This window comes from Anas platyrhynchos, chromosome 36 (assembly GCF_047663525.1).
Source record: "Anas platyrhynchos isolate ZD024472 breed Pekin duck chromosome 36, IASCAAS_PekinDuck_T2T, whole genome shotgun sequence".
Taxonomy (NCBI): Eukaryota; Metazoa; Chordata; class Aves; order Anseriformes; family Anatidae; genus Anas; species Anas platyrhynchos.
In genome coordinates this window covers 3,999,470-4,015,212 of record NC_092624.1, presented here as the reverse complement: position 1 = coordinate 4,015,212, position 15,743 = coordinate 3,999,470, and the positions used below count along the sequence as shown (strand labels likewise).

The 15,743-nt window shown below is 48.1% G+C and overlaps 1 protein-coding gene and 1 long non-coding RNA gene across 2 annotated transcripts in view; both read left to right on the top strand.

Annotated features, from left to right (window-relative positions):
* Window positions 1–15,743, top strand: part of LOC113845395 (uncharacterized) — a 120,871-nt gene that overhangs the window by 45,649 nt on the left and 59,479 nt on the right. The gene's annotated exons all lie outside the window — the stretch shown is intronic.
* Window positions 6,730–15,743, top strand: part of LOC119715144 (uncharacterized) — a 63,128-nt gene continuing 54,114 nt past the window's right edge. The window contains exon 1 of the mRNA XM_072032173.1: window positions 6,730–6,868. Coding sequence (XP_071888274.1) covers window positions 6,730–6,868 — 139 coding nt within the window. The remainder of the gene's footprint in view (window positions 6,869–15,743) is intronic.

Below are 15,743 nucleotides of genomic sequence, written 5' to 3'. Positions count from 1 at the left end.
ATGGGAAGGGACTAGTTTCTTTAGAGCCTAAAAGCATTACTGTTTGTATGCAAGGACTGCAGAATATACACAGTGAATGCAATTCTTTGTGAATGCAAACCCACGTGCATTTTTTCTTTCCTAACAAAAGAAAAACATGGACCAGTAAAAAGTTTAAAAGGAAACTAGGAATTGTAACTGCCGAATGTTATGCCCATGGTTGTAGTCTGCACTCACTCATTTATACTTCTGTTGAACTACCAACTGTTCACTGGAATGCAAAGTTAGCTTTACTGAGATCTAGACTGAAGGAAGGAAGAATAAAAATACTGAAAGCTGCGGCTAAACTACTGAGCTTTTTGTGTCTTACTTTTATTTATTTCTGATTTACACTGCTCCAAATAAAGGTAAAGGCTCATACATCAGCTTTTATTAAAAATACAAAAAAAAAGAAGGAAATAAAAGCAAAAATAAAATAGAAAAGAAAAGAAAAGAAAAGAAAAGAAAAGAAAAGAAAAGAAAAGAAAAGAAAAGAAAAGAAAAGAAAAGAAAAGAAAAGAAAAGAAAAGAAAAGAAAAGAAAAGAAAAGAAAAGAAAAGAAAAAGAATAAAAGAGAAAGAGAAAATATTTCACTGACTTGTACCAGTATCTGGAAAAATTTGCAAAGATTTATTGCTTATATATACAAGAATACACAAATCCGTATCCTCTGTATTGATTATTTACAGAATAAATTTCTACCTCTGTTATATTTCGTTAACAAAAATGATCTATATTGTGGTATGTATAATAAATCATATTTTTCATATATACCTATTACCTATCATATCATATACCTTACATATCATATCATATACCTTACATATCATATACCTATTAGACAAGTAGGTATAATAAGTCTCTATTTCTGACCAAAAAAAAAAAAAAAAAAGTGCAATTTTGCTTTCATAAATGGAAATAAGTTTCCAAATCAGTGAGTAACAGCCCTCAGCCCAAACCCCAACCACTACAAGCTTTGGAAAACTCTCTTTTGAGCAACCTAGCAAATAAAAAGTAGCATTTCAGCAACAAATCTCTTTAATAAAGGTTGCTAGTAGATAGCATCTGATGAAAACCATAATCATAGATTAGATTTATATATTATCTGTGATTCTGCGATTATAAACTCTTAAGAAAACAGATTGCTTTAATCTTCATATTATAGAAAGACCTTAAACAACCTTTAACAATTTCTTTAAAATGTCACCCACAAAAGACAATTATATATTCCCATTGATCCAGGCAAGAAAGGAGCCATCTTAAGTCCAGACCAAAATCATTTCCTCAAGACTGTAAATAGCAAAAGACTGTCTCAATATTCATACAAACCACACCAAAAACTTATTTGTGCACAGTTCTGTTTCAGCCAGAATTTGATTCCTTACCTGAATAAGAATATTCAAAGTACCCATTTTAAATTCAGCATGCGTTACAAAAGTAAGGAATCTTTGAGGTTGACTTGTATTGCCTGAGCATATGTACTTTCGTTTTCCATATCTATAGAGGGGGTAGACTTTAGTAATTTACTCACTCAAGCTAACAACTATTAAAGACTGAACTTTCACCACTAGCAACTTATTACCTTTGGGTCTAACAATCTATGGTAAGAGATATCTAAAGGTGGAATTTGCCCACACACCTAGATCCAAAGTGCAACTTTCAAACACCGGTGTACCTGTTCAGTGCAACTGATGTTCTTGTATGACTTTCTGACAATTGCTGCAATTAAACTGAGAAAACATGATAAAACTGATAAAGCATGAACAAAAGAGAGAGAAAACAGAATAAGGGATGTTGCCTGAGTCCATTACCCATGAGGATGATTTGAAATTAGAAGTATGAATATACTGCTCAAAGACCATTTAAGAAATCAAAGTAATTTAGAAAAGTTAAACCTTATGATTCAATTATACCAGCTTTTCTTATGTATTAGAGAGAGGGAAAGTTAAGATCTGTAGAGAGAAGGGAAATATCTTGATTTACAAGAATCAGATCCTAGACAGAGAAAAAATTACTGAACTTCTAAACAGGGCTTAATTCCCCTTCACTTACAGGTGGAATTAATTCTTTGTGTTGCTGATATGAGATTGCACTAAGATTTAAAGCACTATTGTTGTTACTGTTGTTGTTTTGTTTGTTTGTGTGTTTGTTTTGTGGCCCCTAGGAAGGATCAGTCATTTTGATAGCTATTTAAGATGCAGTTACCAGTCAAGGAAGGTTCAACATTCTGGACGGTAGAGGGAGCATAATCATTCAGCTGAGACCTGGAAACTTTGCCCAGCAGGTCCTTGCCTAGCTTCCCTCCTTGCCTGCCCTCCCTGCCTGCATTTTTACAGATTGGATTGGGTTGCCCAGGGCCTCGTGCAACCAGATCTTGAATACCTCCAGGGATGGGGCATATACAAGTAGTCTCAGCAACCTATTCCAGTGCCTCACTACCCTTACAGTGAAGAATTTCCTTCTAATGTCTAATCAAATCTACCAACTTTTATTTTAAGACCATTTCTCCCTTCCCTATCATTATCTGAGTAAAGAGTCCTTTTCCATCCTTTTTATGACTCCTTTAAGTATTGAAAGGCTGCAATGAGATCTCCCCAGAGCCTTCTCTTTTCCAGGATGAACAACCCGAGCTCTCTCAGCCTTTCTTCATATGAGAGGTGCTCCAGCCTTCTGATCATCCTTGTGGCCCACACCTTGTGGTCCACGTCTTTCTTGTGCCGGGGGCCCCAAACCTGGACGCAGTACTCCAGGTGGGGCCAATCCTTCGGGAGTGGACTGCTCAGGTCCCCTGCAAGCAGCAGGTAATGCCAGAACTCCTGATCCACCATAGTTTCCTATCTATGGGCTGCAAGTCCTGCCTGGGCTCTACGCCTGTGGGGCTCTCCATGGGCTGCAGCTTCCTCCAGGCCACAGCCACCTGCTCCACTGTGGTCTCCTCCTCCAGCTGCAGTGTGTAGATCTGCTCCGCAGTGGGACCCATGGGTGCAGGGGGACAGCCGGCTCCACCAGGCACGTCTCCATGGGTTGCAGGGAAAATTGTGCTCTGCATCTGGAACATCTCCTGCCGTTTTTCTTCACTGACCTTAGAGTCTGCAGGGCTTTTTTCACAGAATCACAGAATCTCTAGGTTGGAAGAGACCTCAAGGTCATCGAGTCCAACCTCTAACCTAACACTAACAGTCCCCACTAAACCATATCCCTAAGCTCTACGTCTAAACGTCTTTTGAAGACTTCCAGGGATGGTGACTCCACCACCTCCCTGGGCAGCCCGTTCCAGTGCCTAACAACCCTTTCAGTAAAGAAATTCTTCCTAACATCTAACCTAAAACTCCCCTGGTGCAACTTTAGCCCATTCCCCCTCGTTCTGTCACCAGGCACATGGGAGAACAGGCCAACCCCCACCTCGCTACAGCCTCCTTTAAGGTATCTGTAAAGAACAATAAGGTCACCCCTGAGCCTCCTCTTCTCCAGGCTGAACAAGCCCAGCTCCCTCAGCCACTCTTCATAGGACTTGCTCTCCAGGCCCCTCACCAGCTTCGTCGCCCTTCTTTGGACCCGCTCAAGCACCTCGATGTCCTTCTTGTAGCGAGGGGCCCAAAACTGAACACAGTAGTTGAGGTGTGGCCTCACCAGAGCCGAGTACAGGGGGACGATCACCTCCCTAGCCCTGCTGGTCACAGTGTTTCTGATACAAGCCAGGATGCCGTTGGCCTTCTTGGCCACCTGAGCACACTGCTGGCTCATATTCAGCCGACTGTCCACCATCACTACCAGGTCCTTCTCTGCCTCGCAGCTCTCCAACCATTCCTCTCCCAGCCTGTAGCTCTGCTTGGGGTTATTGCACCCCAGGTGCAGGACCCGGCACTTGGCCTTGTAAAACTTCATGCAGTTGACCTCAGCCCATCGGTGCAGCCTATCCAGATCCTCCTGCAGAGCCTTCCTACGCTCGAGCAGATCGACACACGCACCTAACTTGGTGTCATCTGCGAACTTACTGAGAGTGCACTCAATCCCCTCATCCAGATCATTGATGAAGATGTTAAAGAGGACTGGCCCCAGCACCGAGCCCTGGGGGATGCCACTAGTGACTGGCCTCCAACTGGACTTGGCTCCATTTACCACGACTCTTTGGGCCCGGCTATCCAGCCAGTTTCTAACCCAACTAAGTGTGCGCCAGTCCAAGCCAAGAGCAGCCAGTTTCTTGAGGAGAATGCTGTGGGAGACGGTGTCAAAAGCCTTGCTGAAGTCAAGGTAGACCACATCCACAGCCTTTCCCTCGTCCACCCAGCGCGTCACTTTGTCGTAGAAGGAGATCAGGTTTGTCAAGCAGGATCTGCCTTCCATAAACCCATGCTGGCTGGGCCTGATCGCCTGCTTGCCCTTCAAGTGCCGCATGATGACTCCCAAGAGGATCTGCTCCATGAGCTTCCCTGGTACTGAGGTCAAACTGACCGGCCTGTAGTTCCCCGGGTCTGCCTTCCAGCCCTTCTTGTAGATGGGCGTCACGTTTGCTAGCCGCCAGTCAGCTGGGACCTCCCCCGATAGCCAGGACTGCTGATAAATGATGGATAGGGGCTTGGCCAGCTCCTCTGCCAGTTCTCTCAGTACCCTTGGGTGGATCCCATCAGGCCCCATCGACTTGTGCACATCCAAGTGCCGTAGCAGGTCACCAACCAGTTCTTCGTGGATGGTGAGGGCCACATCCTGCTCCCCGTCCCCTTCCACCAGCTCAGGGTACTGGGTATCCAGAGAACAACCGGTATTGCCGCTACAGACTGAGGCAAAGAAGACATTGAGCACCTCCGCCTTTTCCTCATCTCTTGTAACTAAGTTTCCCCCCACATCCAGTAAAGGATGGAGATTCTCCCTAGTCCTCCTTTTTGTGTTGATGTATTTATAAAAGCGTTTTTTGTTATCTTTAACAGCAGTAGCCAGATTGAGCTCCAGATGAGCTTTGGCCTTCCTATTCTTCTCCCTGCACAGCCTTGCAACATCCTTATAGTCCTCCCTAGTGGCCTGCCCACTTTTCCAAAGATTATAAACCCTGTTTTTTCTCCTAAGATCAAGCCACAATTCTCTGCTGAGCCAGGCTGGTCTTCTTCCCCACCAGCTCATCTTTGGGCATATGGGGACAGACCATTCCTGCGCCATTAAGATTTCCCTCTTGAAGAGCACCCAGCCTTCCGGGACCCCTCTGCCCTTCAGAACCGCCTCCCAAGGGACTCCACCAACCAGTGTCCTCAGCAGCACAAAGTCAGCCCTCCGGAAGTCCAATACAGCGGTTTTACTGGTTCCCTTCCTGGCCTCGCCAAGAATAGTGAACTCCACCATTTCGTGGTCACTCTGCCCAAGACAGCTCCCGACAATCACATCCTCCACCAGTCCTTCTCTGTTTGTGAAGAGAAGGTCTAGCGGGGCACCACCCCTGGTAGGTTCACTAATCAGCTGCGTCAGGAAGCTATCTTCCACTTTCTCCAGAAACCTCCTAGACTGCTTTCTCTGGGCTGTGTTGTGCTTCTAGGATATGTCAGGGAAGTTGAAGTCCCCCATGAGTACAAGTGCTGAAGATTTCGCAACTTCTGTCTGAAGATTTTCTGGGCTGTTGTGGTGGTTTTACTAAGCAGGACAGAGAGCTCCATCACAACCACTCTCTCACTCCCCCTCCAGAAAGGGTAAGGGGGAGAAAATAGAATGAGAATGGTTAAAGGTTTGTGACAAGAAAAGGGAGATCACTCAAGCTTTATTGTCACAGGCAAAATGAACTCAGCACAGGGAGACAAATTAAATATATTACCTGTCATAAACAAGCTAGATAAGTGAGAAGAAAACAAAGAAACAAAAATATACATATATATATATGTTCCCCAAAAAACACATTTGTCCACCTCATCCCTCCAGGTGGAGCAGGGAAACAAAGAATGGGGGCTGTGGTCAGTCCGTAAAGCTTCGTCTCCGCTGCTCCTTTTCTCTCACTTTCTGCCCCTGCTCCAGTGTGTGGTCCCTCCACCTGGATGCCGTCCTTCCAACACAATCCTGCGAGGGCTTCCCACAGGCAGCAGCTCCTCAAGATCTGCTCCATCATGGTTCCCCAATCAGCAGCAGCTCCCCCCAGAACACCTGCTCCTGCGGGGGCTCTCCGTGGGCCACAGCCTCCTCCAGGACACAGCCACCTGTTCTACCGGGGGCTCCTCCACAGGCTGCAGCGTGGAGATCTACTCTATGTGGCACTCATGGATGCAGGGGGACAGCCTGCTCCAACAGGGGCCTCTCCACAGGCCGCAGGGGAACTTGTGCTGCATGCCTGGAGCACCTCCTGCCCTCCTGCTGCACTGACTTTGGTGCCTGCAGGGCTGGTTCTCACTCCTCCCTATGCCACCAGTTGCTGTCCAGCAGGTTTTCTTCCCTTCTTAAATATTCTCTCATAGATGTACAATCAGCATCGCTTTTTGGCTCAGCTTCGGTCTGTAGCAGGTGCCTTTGGAGCAGTCTGAAACTGGACCTTTACAAATAGGGTGCAGCTTCTGGACTTCTCACCAAGGCCACCTGTGTGGACCCCTGTTACCAAACCCTTGCCATGTAAATTCAATTCAGCTGCAGAGTGCAGGACACTCTGTTGCTTCCCCTTGGAGGGGCGTCCAGTACACTTGCAATGGATAGTGCTGGGGGTGCAAACACAGCCCTGCCATTTGCCATGGAGTCATGCTGATAGCTATGGAACAAGGGCAAGCTCCTGAGCACCTGCAGTGCATTGATGGCAGCCTCACAAGGGGCAGAAAAGCAGAGGATGTCTTTGAGAAAGGGAAGAAATTCACCCAAATTCTCCTGAAGGCTGGTTTTGCCATTGACCAGAGTAAGGACCTGCCCAGGAAATGTTGAACATGGGGGTAAAATGGCAGGATGGCACGTCCCAATGAGAAAGATCAATGAGGTAACAAGTGCATCCCCACCTGCTGTCTAGAAAGAAACACAAGGTCTCCTAGGCCTTGTGGGAATCTGGAGAAGGCATATTGCAGCTTGTAGTGAGCTTCCGAGCCCTCCCTATCAAGTAACCTGAAAGAAGAGCACTTTCAAGTGGGGTTGTGAACAACAAAACCCCCTTGGAAGAGATCAAATGGGTGTCCAAAAGGCTGCGGTGGGAACCCTTAGGCCTATGCGTACAGGCCTTACTGTGCCTCTGGTGCTTCACACTGCAGGCGGGGAACAAGGCCTGGCCGGGAGCCTCTGGCAGGAAAGACCAGGAGAAAGCTGAGGTCATCCACTGGATTTGTGGAGCTGGGCTTACGAGGATCAGAAGCCCACAATGCTCCAAGTGGAAAACAAGAGTGAAGGGGAATCATTCCCAAAGCAAAATCATGGGGTGTAGGGCTAAGACATTCATCATTCCTTGGGTGTAGTGCATCCTCCGTCACTCCTCATCTTCTGAAAATATTGAGCCATATCATACTGTGGACTGTTATAGCCTATTTTGAGACCATTGGTAACAGAGGTACGGGAGCACTGGTTTGGACATTTTTCAGTAGGCACTTTCCTGATTAACAGCAGAGTATCTTGCAAGTGGTGTGGTGCTACCCAAAGAAAGGACGAATCTCCTGTGGGATGCAAGTGCCTGCAGTGCCCATTAATAGTAGGCAATGAACTGCATTAATCTCCCTTATGCGGAGTCTCTTTTGCCTGTGCTGGTCACTGGTGAGTGAGGGACAGAGAGAGCAGCATGGGGGAGCTCAGGTGCCTTCAGGACGAAGCCTCTGCCTTTCCTGGTTGTTGTGTGGTCACATAAGGGTCAAAGTGTGGGTACAGATGGCTCCCACAGTGCTGTGCTGGCAGCAGTATGGCCCCAGTTGGGACTCCATGAGTGTTCTTTAGAAGCTGATCCACCTACAGGATGAAGGAGAACACTGTGAGCATCTTTGAGGGCTGATCCAGAGCTCTGGCGTCTCTTTGGCCTTGGTGCAGGATTTCCCTGGCACAGCCATTTGTGTGGACATTGAAGAAAAGTACAGTGACATTTTCAGAAGAAGAAAAAGCAGTGAGCAGTGTTGGGGTAAAGAGCAGGAGGGCTTTGCAGGGACAACGCTGCCGCTGAGATATAGGTAAAAACCATATATGCTGCAGTGTCTCAGAGGACAGAAATAACAACGGGAGCTCAACAAAAGCAGCGGATGTAGCAGGGGCTGAGGCAGAGCCCCGTTGATGAGAGCCTCTGGCTGTGGGTCAGGCTGAGGCAGCCACAGAAAGTCCACAGGACAGCTCCCTGCTGCACTGCAAGCCTCTGTCCCACCATCCCCAGCTCAGAGCAAAGCAGACACCTGAAGCAGATGCTGCTCCCCAAAAGCAGCACCCAAAAGATGCTGGGGCAGGCGCCATGGGGAAGGCTGTCTCCTTCTGGCCCTGCCGTCCTGCTGCTGGCACTCTGTGAGTTGGGGCATTGCTGGGTGTGGGGTCTGAGGGCTGGAGGGCTGCTGCTGGGAGCAGGACAGGACAGTGGTGGGCAGAGGGGAGGATGGGGACAGTGTGTGCAGGGCAGACATGCAGCCTGTTGCTTTGTTGAAGGCAGGGTTGAAGGCAGGCTTTGGGGAAGGCAGGATGGCGATTGCTTCCTCCAGCTATGATAAAGATCTGAGAAAGGAGTCTGTTTATTTATGTTCTTTACTGGGGTTTGCTAATATTGCCTCATGCTGAACATTACAAGGAGATCTTGAACACAAAAAGCAGCTAGCTTAAATGATTTTGGAATGGGATCAAAGAAGGGAGGACCAATTTGTTATAAATGGCTGATTAAACAATGTATTTGTATCAGAAAGTCCAAAGTGTGGGGTTTGGGGAGGGGATACATGGTTGTGTCAGGTCTCGCCCCCTCTGAGCAAAACCCTCTGTGTCCCAAGTTGCAGGTGCTGGTGTCATGACTCAGGACCTCTGCAGATCCCCAGGTGAGGATGAATGTGGGGATGCATTACAAAGGGAGCTGTGTGGGGTTGGACATAGGAAGAGAGAGGGGGTTTCTTCTCTGGGTGTGAACTCCTGGGAAGGAATCTCTTCCCTGTGGACAACACAAAGCTTTTTGTTGTCCCACTGCCATTACCAATTAAAAGATGGAATCCCTGCCCCTTTTCTCTAGGTGACCTCCCAGCTCCTGCCCTCCTGTTGAACACCTTCAGTGCCCAGGAGAGACAAATGGTTTGGGTTCAGTGTGCCATTGATGGGCGTTCTCCCGTTACAAGAATTGTCTTCTGCAAGGATGGGGTGGAAACGTCCAGCCTTAAGGCCATTCGGGGGCAGCTGACCTACAACGTGATCCTGAATGTCTCACTGGGAAGCGCGGGCAAGTACACGTGTGGGTACCAGCTTGTCGTGGTTTAACCCGGCCGGCAGCTAAACACCACGCAGCCGTTCGCTCACCCTCCCCCCTCCCTCTCTGGGACGGGGGAGAGAAATGGAAAGTGAAGCCCGTGAGTTGAGATAAAGACAGTTTAATAAGACAGGAAAATAATAATAACAAAATAATAATAACAATAATAACAATAATAACAATAATAACAATAGTATGGTGATAATAGGGAAATAATAATAATATGTACAAACAAGTGATGCACAATGCAATTGCTCACCACTCGCTGACCGATGCCCAGCCTAACCCCGAGCAGTCCGGCCCCCTTCCCCCGGCTAGCCACCCCTATATATTGTTTAGCATGACGTCAGATGGTATGGAATACCCCTTTGGCTAGTTTGGGTCACCTGTCCTGGGTCTGTGCCCTCCCAGCTCTTCCAGCTCTTACTGCACCCCCAGCCTGTCCGTTGGCAGGACAGAGCAAAAGGCTGAGATGTCCTTGGCTTAGTATAAGCACTGCTCTGCAACAATTAAAGCATCGGGGTGTTATCAGCACTCTTCTCATCCTAAGCCAAAACACAGCATTCCACCAGCTACTAGGAAGAAAATCAATTCTGTGCTAACTGAAACCAGGACATCTATCCACCCCTTATTCCATACCATTTATGTGTGGTGGTTTTACTGTACTGGGCAGCTAAACCCCACAACCGCTCTCTCACTCCCCCTCCTTTAGATGAGGAGGGGGAGAAGTAAAGCAAAGAACAACTCACGGGTTGAGATAAGGATAATTTAATTAAAGGGAAATAATTATAATAATTAAATAAAGACTACCATGAACTAAACAATTTAACTAAGGGGAAATAAAAAGGGAAAGGGGAAAAGGGAGGGGAAAAGGGAAAATAAAAAGAAGGGAGGAAAACAAACAAACAAAATAAATGAAGGCTATATGGAAGTGCAGAGGAAAGAAATTACTCTCTACTTCCCACAAATGAGTGATGATTGACCACGTCCTTGAAGCAAGGCCTCAACGCACGCAGCCGGTGTTCGAGAGGAGGACCGACGTCTTCCAAACGAGAGCCCACCCCTCCCCTCTTCTTCCTGTTTCCACCTTTTATTGCTGAGTGTGACATCACATGGTATGGAATATCCCTTTGATTGGTTTAGGCCAGCTGCCCTAGTGATGTTTCTCTCCTCACCTTTTGCCCACCCCCTAGGAGGGTTAGAGAAAGGCCTAATACTGTGCCACTGCTGCTCAGCAGCAGACACAACACTGGTGTGATAACACTGCTGTTTCAGCTACGAGTACAGAGTACGGCACTGTATGGGCTGCTGCTGGGAAAGTTAACATTCCAGCCAGACCCAATACATTATGTCATGCTCAGGTTACACTCTTTTCCATACATTCTAATTAGTCACCTATAGTAATCATGGTAGTGATAACATACAGTGTAATATACTAATTAACATGGTACAATTCAGTTCATGGGCTATTTTCACCCAGTATTAAATCTCCTTGAGGTACACACCGCACCTCTCCGTTCTTTTGCATCACCCACCAAGTGTATCCAGGTCCCTGAGCGAAAACAATTCCACGAATAGGTTTGCCTTTTCCTGAGGCAGGAGTAGCCCAGACTGTTTTACCCAGCATATTTTTTACATGCACTACAGGAACTTTATCCCCATCTACAGTACGTAACAGGTTTGATTGGGCAGGTCCAGCTCGGTTGGTAGATCCCCTAGTATTGACTAACCAGGTGGCCTTTGCCAAATGCGTATCCCAGTTTTTGAACGTCCCAGCGCCCATTGCTTTCAAGGTAGTCTTTAACAGGCCATTGTATTGTTCAACTTTCCCGGAGTCTGGTGCATGATAGGGGATGTGATACACCCATTCAATACCATGTTCTTTGGCCCAAGTGTCTATAAGGTTGTTTCGGAAGTGAGTCCCATTGTCTGATTCTATTCTTTCTGGGGTGCCATGTCGCCATAGGACTTGCTTTTCAAGGCCCAGGATGGTGTTCCGGGCGGTGGCATGAGGCACCGGATATGTTTCCAGCCATCCGGTGGTTGCTTCCACCATTGTAAGTACGTGGCGCTTGCCATTGCGAGTTTGAGGGAGTGTGATGTAATCAATCTGCCAGGCCTCTCCATATTTATATTTCAGCCATCGTCCTCCATACCAAAGAGGCTTTGACCGTTTGGCTTGCTTGATTGCAGCACATGTTTCACGGTCATGAATAACCTGTGTTATAGCGTCCATGGTCAAGTCCACCCCTTGATCACGAGCCCATCTGTATGTTGCGTCTCTACCTTGATGGCCTGAGGTGTCATGGGCCCATCGGGCTATAAATAATTCACCTTTATGCTGCCAATCCAAGTCCACCTGAGCTACTTCAATCTTAGCAGCCTGATCCACCTGCTGGTTGTTTTGATGTTCTTCAGTAGCCCGGTTCTTGGGCACATGAGCATCTACGTGGCGTACTTTCACAGCCAGGTTCTCTACCCGAGCAGCAATATCTTGCCACAATGCAGCAGCCCAGATGGGTTTGCCCCTACGCTGCCAGTTGTTTTGCTTCCATTGCTGTAACCATCCCCACAGGGCATTTGCTACCATCCATGAATTGGTGTAGAGATAGAGAACTGGCCATTTTTCTCGTTCAGCAATGTCTAAAGCCAGCTGAATGGCTTTCACTTCTGCAAACTGACTCGATTCACCTTCTCCCTCAGCAGCTTCTGCAACTCGTCGCGTAGGACTCCATACAGCAGCCTTCCATCTCCGATGCTTCCCCACAATACGACAGGACCCATCAGTGAACAGGGCATATTTCTTTTCATTCTCTGGCAACTGGTTGTACAGTGGGGCTTCTTCAGCACGACCCACCTCCTCCTCTGATGATATCCCAAAGTATTTGCCTTCTGGCCAGTCCATGATCACTTCCAATATTCCTGGGCGACTGGGGTTTCCTATTCAGGCCCGCTGAGTAATCAGTGCAACCCACTTGCTCCATGTAGCATCAGTTGCATGATGCGTAGAGGGGACCCTTCCCTTGAACATCCAGCCTAGTACTGGCAATCGGGGTGCTAGGAGGAGCTGCGCTTCAGTACCGATCACCTCCGAAGCAGATCGAACTCCTTCATATGCTGCTAATATCTCCTTTTCAGTTGGAGTATAGCGGGCCTCAGATCCTCTGTATCCCCGACTCCAAAACCCCAGAGGCCGACCTCGAGTTTCCCCAGGTTCTTTCTGCCAGAGGCTCCAGGTGGGGCCGTTCTCCCCGGCTGCAGTGTAGAGCACATTCTTTACATCTGGTCCTGTTCGAACTGGCCCAATGGCTACTGCATGGACTATTTCCTGCTTGATTTGTTCAAAGGCTTGTCGTTGTTCAGGGCCCCATTCAAACTCATTCTTCTTACGGGTTACTTGGTAGAGCGGGTTTACAATCAGACTGTAATTTGGGATGTGCATTCTCCAAAACCCCACAACACCTAGGAAAGTCTGTGTTTCTTTTTTGTTAGTTGGTGGAGACATAGCTGTTATTTTGTTGATCACATCCATTGGGATTTGACGACGTCCATCTTGCCATTTTATTCCTAAAAACTGGATCTCTCGTGCAGGTCCTTTGACTTTATTTTGCTTTATGGCAAAACCGGCTTTCAGAAGGATTTGGACTATTTTCTTCCCTTTCTCAAAAACTTCCTCTGCTGTGTCACCCCACACAATAATGTCATCGATGTACTGCAGGTGTTCAGGAGCTTCCCCCTGCTCTAGCACAGACTGGATCAGCCCATGGCAAATGGTAGGGCTGTGTTTCCACCCCTGGGGCAGCCGATTCCAAGTGTATTGGACTCCCCTCCAAGTGAAAGCAAATTGTGGCCTGCACTCTGCTGCTAGAGGGATGGAGAAAAATGCATTAGCGACATCAATTGTGGCGTACCACTTGGCTGCCTTCGACTCAAGTTCGTACTGAAGTTCCAGCATGTCCGGCACTGCAGCACTCAGTGGTGGCGTCACTTCATTCAGGCCACAATAGTCCACTGTTAGTCTCCACTCGCCATTAGACTTTCGCACTGGCCATATGGGGCTATTGAAAGGTGAATGAGTCTTGCTGATCACTCCTTGGCTCTCCAATTGACGAATTAGCTTATGGATGGGAATCAGGGAGTCTCAGATAGTGCGATATTGCCGCCGGTGCACAGTTGTGGTAACGATTGGCACTTGCTGTTCTTCGACCCTCAGCAACCCCACAACAGAGGGGTCCTCTGAGAGACCAGGCAAGGTAGATAATTGTTTAATGCCCTCTGTCTCTAAGGCAGCTATACCAAAAGCCCACCGGAACCCTTTTGGGTCCTTGCAATATCCTCTTCTAAGATAGTCTATGCCAAGGATACATGGAGCATCCGGGCCAGTCACAATGCGGTTCTTTTCCCACTCATTCCCAGTCAGACTCACTTCAGCCTCCAATACAGTCAACTGCTGAGATCCCCCTGTCACTCCACAAATATAGATGGGCTCTGGTCCTTTATAGCTCGATGGCATTATAGTACATTGTGCACCGGTGTCTACTAAAGCCTTATACTTCTGTGCGTGTGACGTGCCAGGCCATCGAATCCACACAGTCCAATAAACTCGATTGTCCCTTTCCTCCCCCTGGCTGGAGGCAGGGCCTCCCTAATCCTGGTCAGAATCTTCTTCGTTTCTGCGTTTGAAGGACTGTCTGCTGGAAGTTGGAGCAGCAAACTTTTCAGAGAATCCCTTTTTCCCGATTGTTTTCTTTAGCAACTCACGTACCCGTGCCTCTAGGGTCGCGGTAGATTTTCCATCCCATTTTCTCATGTCCTCTCCATGGTCTCATAAGTAAAACCATAGGGTGGCACAGGGTGATTACCCACCATATCATCTTCCTTGCATGGATGACCGCCTACCCCTGATAGCTGAGACATTGCTCTGTACAGGTACAGAGGAGAATAATCTCTCTTCAAGTTGGTGGACTTTTTCAGAAAGTTTCTCCACAGTGTTCTCTTTTGGTCGGTGGACACTGGTTGGTTCAGGTGGGGAGGACGATAGATTCTCTTTAAGTTGGTGGAACTCTTCAGAAAGTTTCTCCACAGCTGAGACGCAGGCCTGTAAGGAAGAGGAGAGACTTTCTTCGTACTGCCGGAGTTGTTTAGCCGCTTCATCTACTGTGGGTTCCTCATCCTCTTTCCAGGCCATTATTGCCAATGAGCTGGCATATGATGATGGCGCACTCCGTACAAACTTCCGCCACATGGGTCGTGTACACCTGACTTCATCTGGTTCTTTGGATGTTTGTCTGAGGTCTGGATCCTCATAAATCACTTCCCGTACGGCTAATTCCCTCAGGTACTGGATTCCCTTCTCCATAGTGGTCCACTTGCCTGGTAGACATAAAAGTTCTTCCTTGAAGGGATACCTTTCCCTCACAGCTGAGAGGAGACGCCTCCAGAGGCTGTGAGATTGTGCTCCATCTGCAATTGCTTTGTCAATGCCGGCGTCTTGAGCAAGGGATCCCAGCCGCTTGGCTTCCCTGCCGTCTAATTCCACACAATTGGCTCCAGAGTCCCAGCACCGGAGCAGCCAGGTGACAAGCTGCTCACCTATACAACGACCAAAATCTTTTCGCACATCTCGTAGCTCGCGCTTGTTTAGACTTCGGGAAGTTACTGTTGCTTTTTCAGCATCCTCATCTTCCTCCTTCTGAATCCTTGATGGCCCAGCGTCGTCGTCATCTCCGTCGTCTCTATACCTAGATTTGGCAGAAGAGTCTCTGCGTTCTAAACGACCTGAATCTCTATACCATTTTTTCACCTTCTCTACAGGGGCAGCTTGCACTGCTACTGCTCGTTTCTCTGACTTTGTTACAGGGTCTGCCACAGAGGTTGGAATACCCTCTGCAGGGTCAGCTTGCACTGCTACTGCTCGTTTCTCTGACTTTGTTACAGGGTCTGCCACAGAGGTTGGAATACCCTCTGCAGGGTCAGCTTGCACTGCTACTGCTCGTTTCTCTGACACAGCCACAGGAGCTGGAGCGGCTGCAGGAGCTGGAGCAGTTGCAGGAACTGGAGCTGGAGCGGCTGCAGGAACTGGAGCTGGAGCAGTTGCAGGAGCTGGAACTGGAGCGACTGCAGGAGCTGGGACTGGAGTGAATGCAGGAGCTGGAGCTGGAGCAGTTGCAGGAGCTGGAACTGGAGCGGCTGCAGGAGCTGGGACTGGAGCGGCTGCAGAGTCCACCGTAGGGGTCCCAGTGGCCGTTGGATCTGTCACAGGGCTTGGAGTGGCCGCAGGGTCTGTCACTAAGTTGATAGCAGTATCAATGGCAGCTCGATAGGCATGAGCCAGACCCCAGCACATTACAATGATTTGTGTTACTTTGGAACTGCCAGA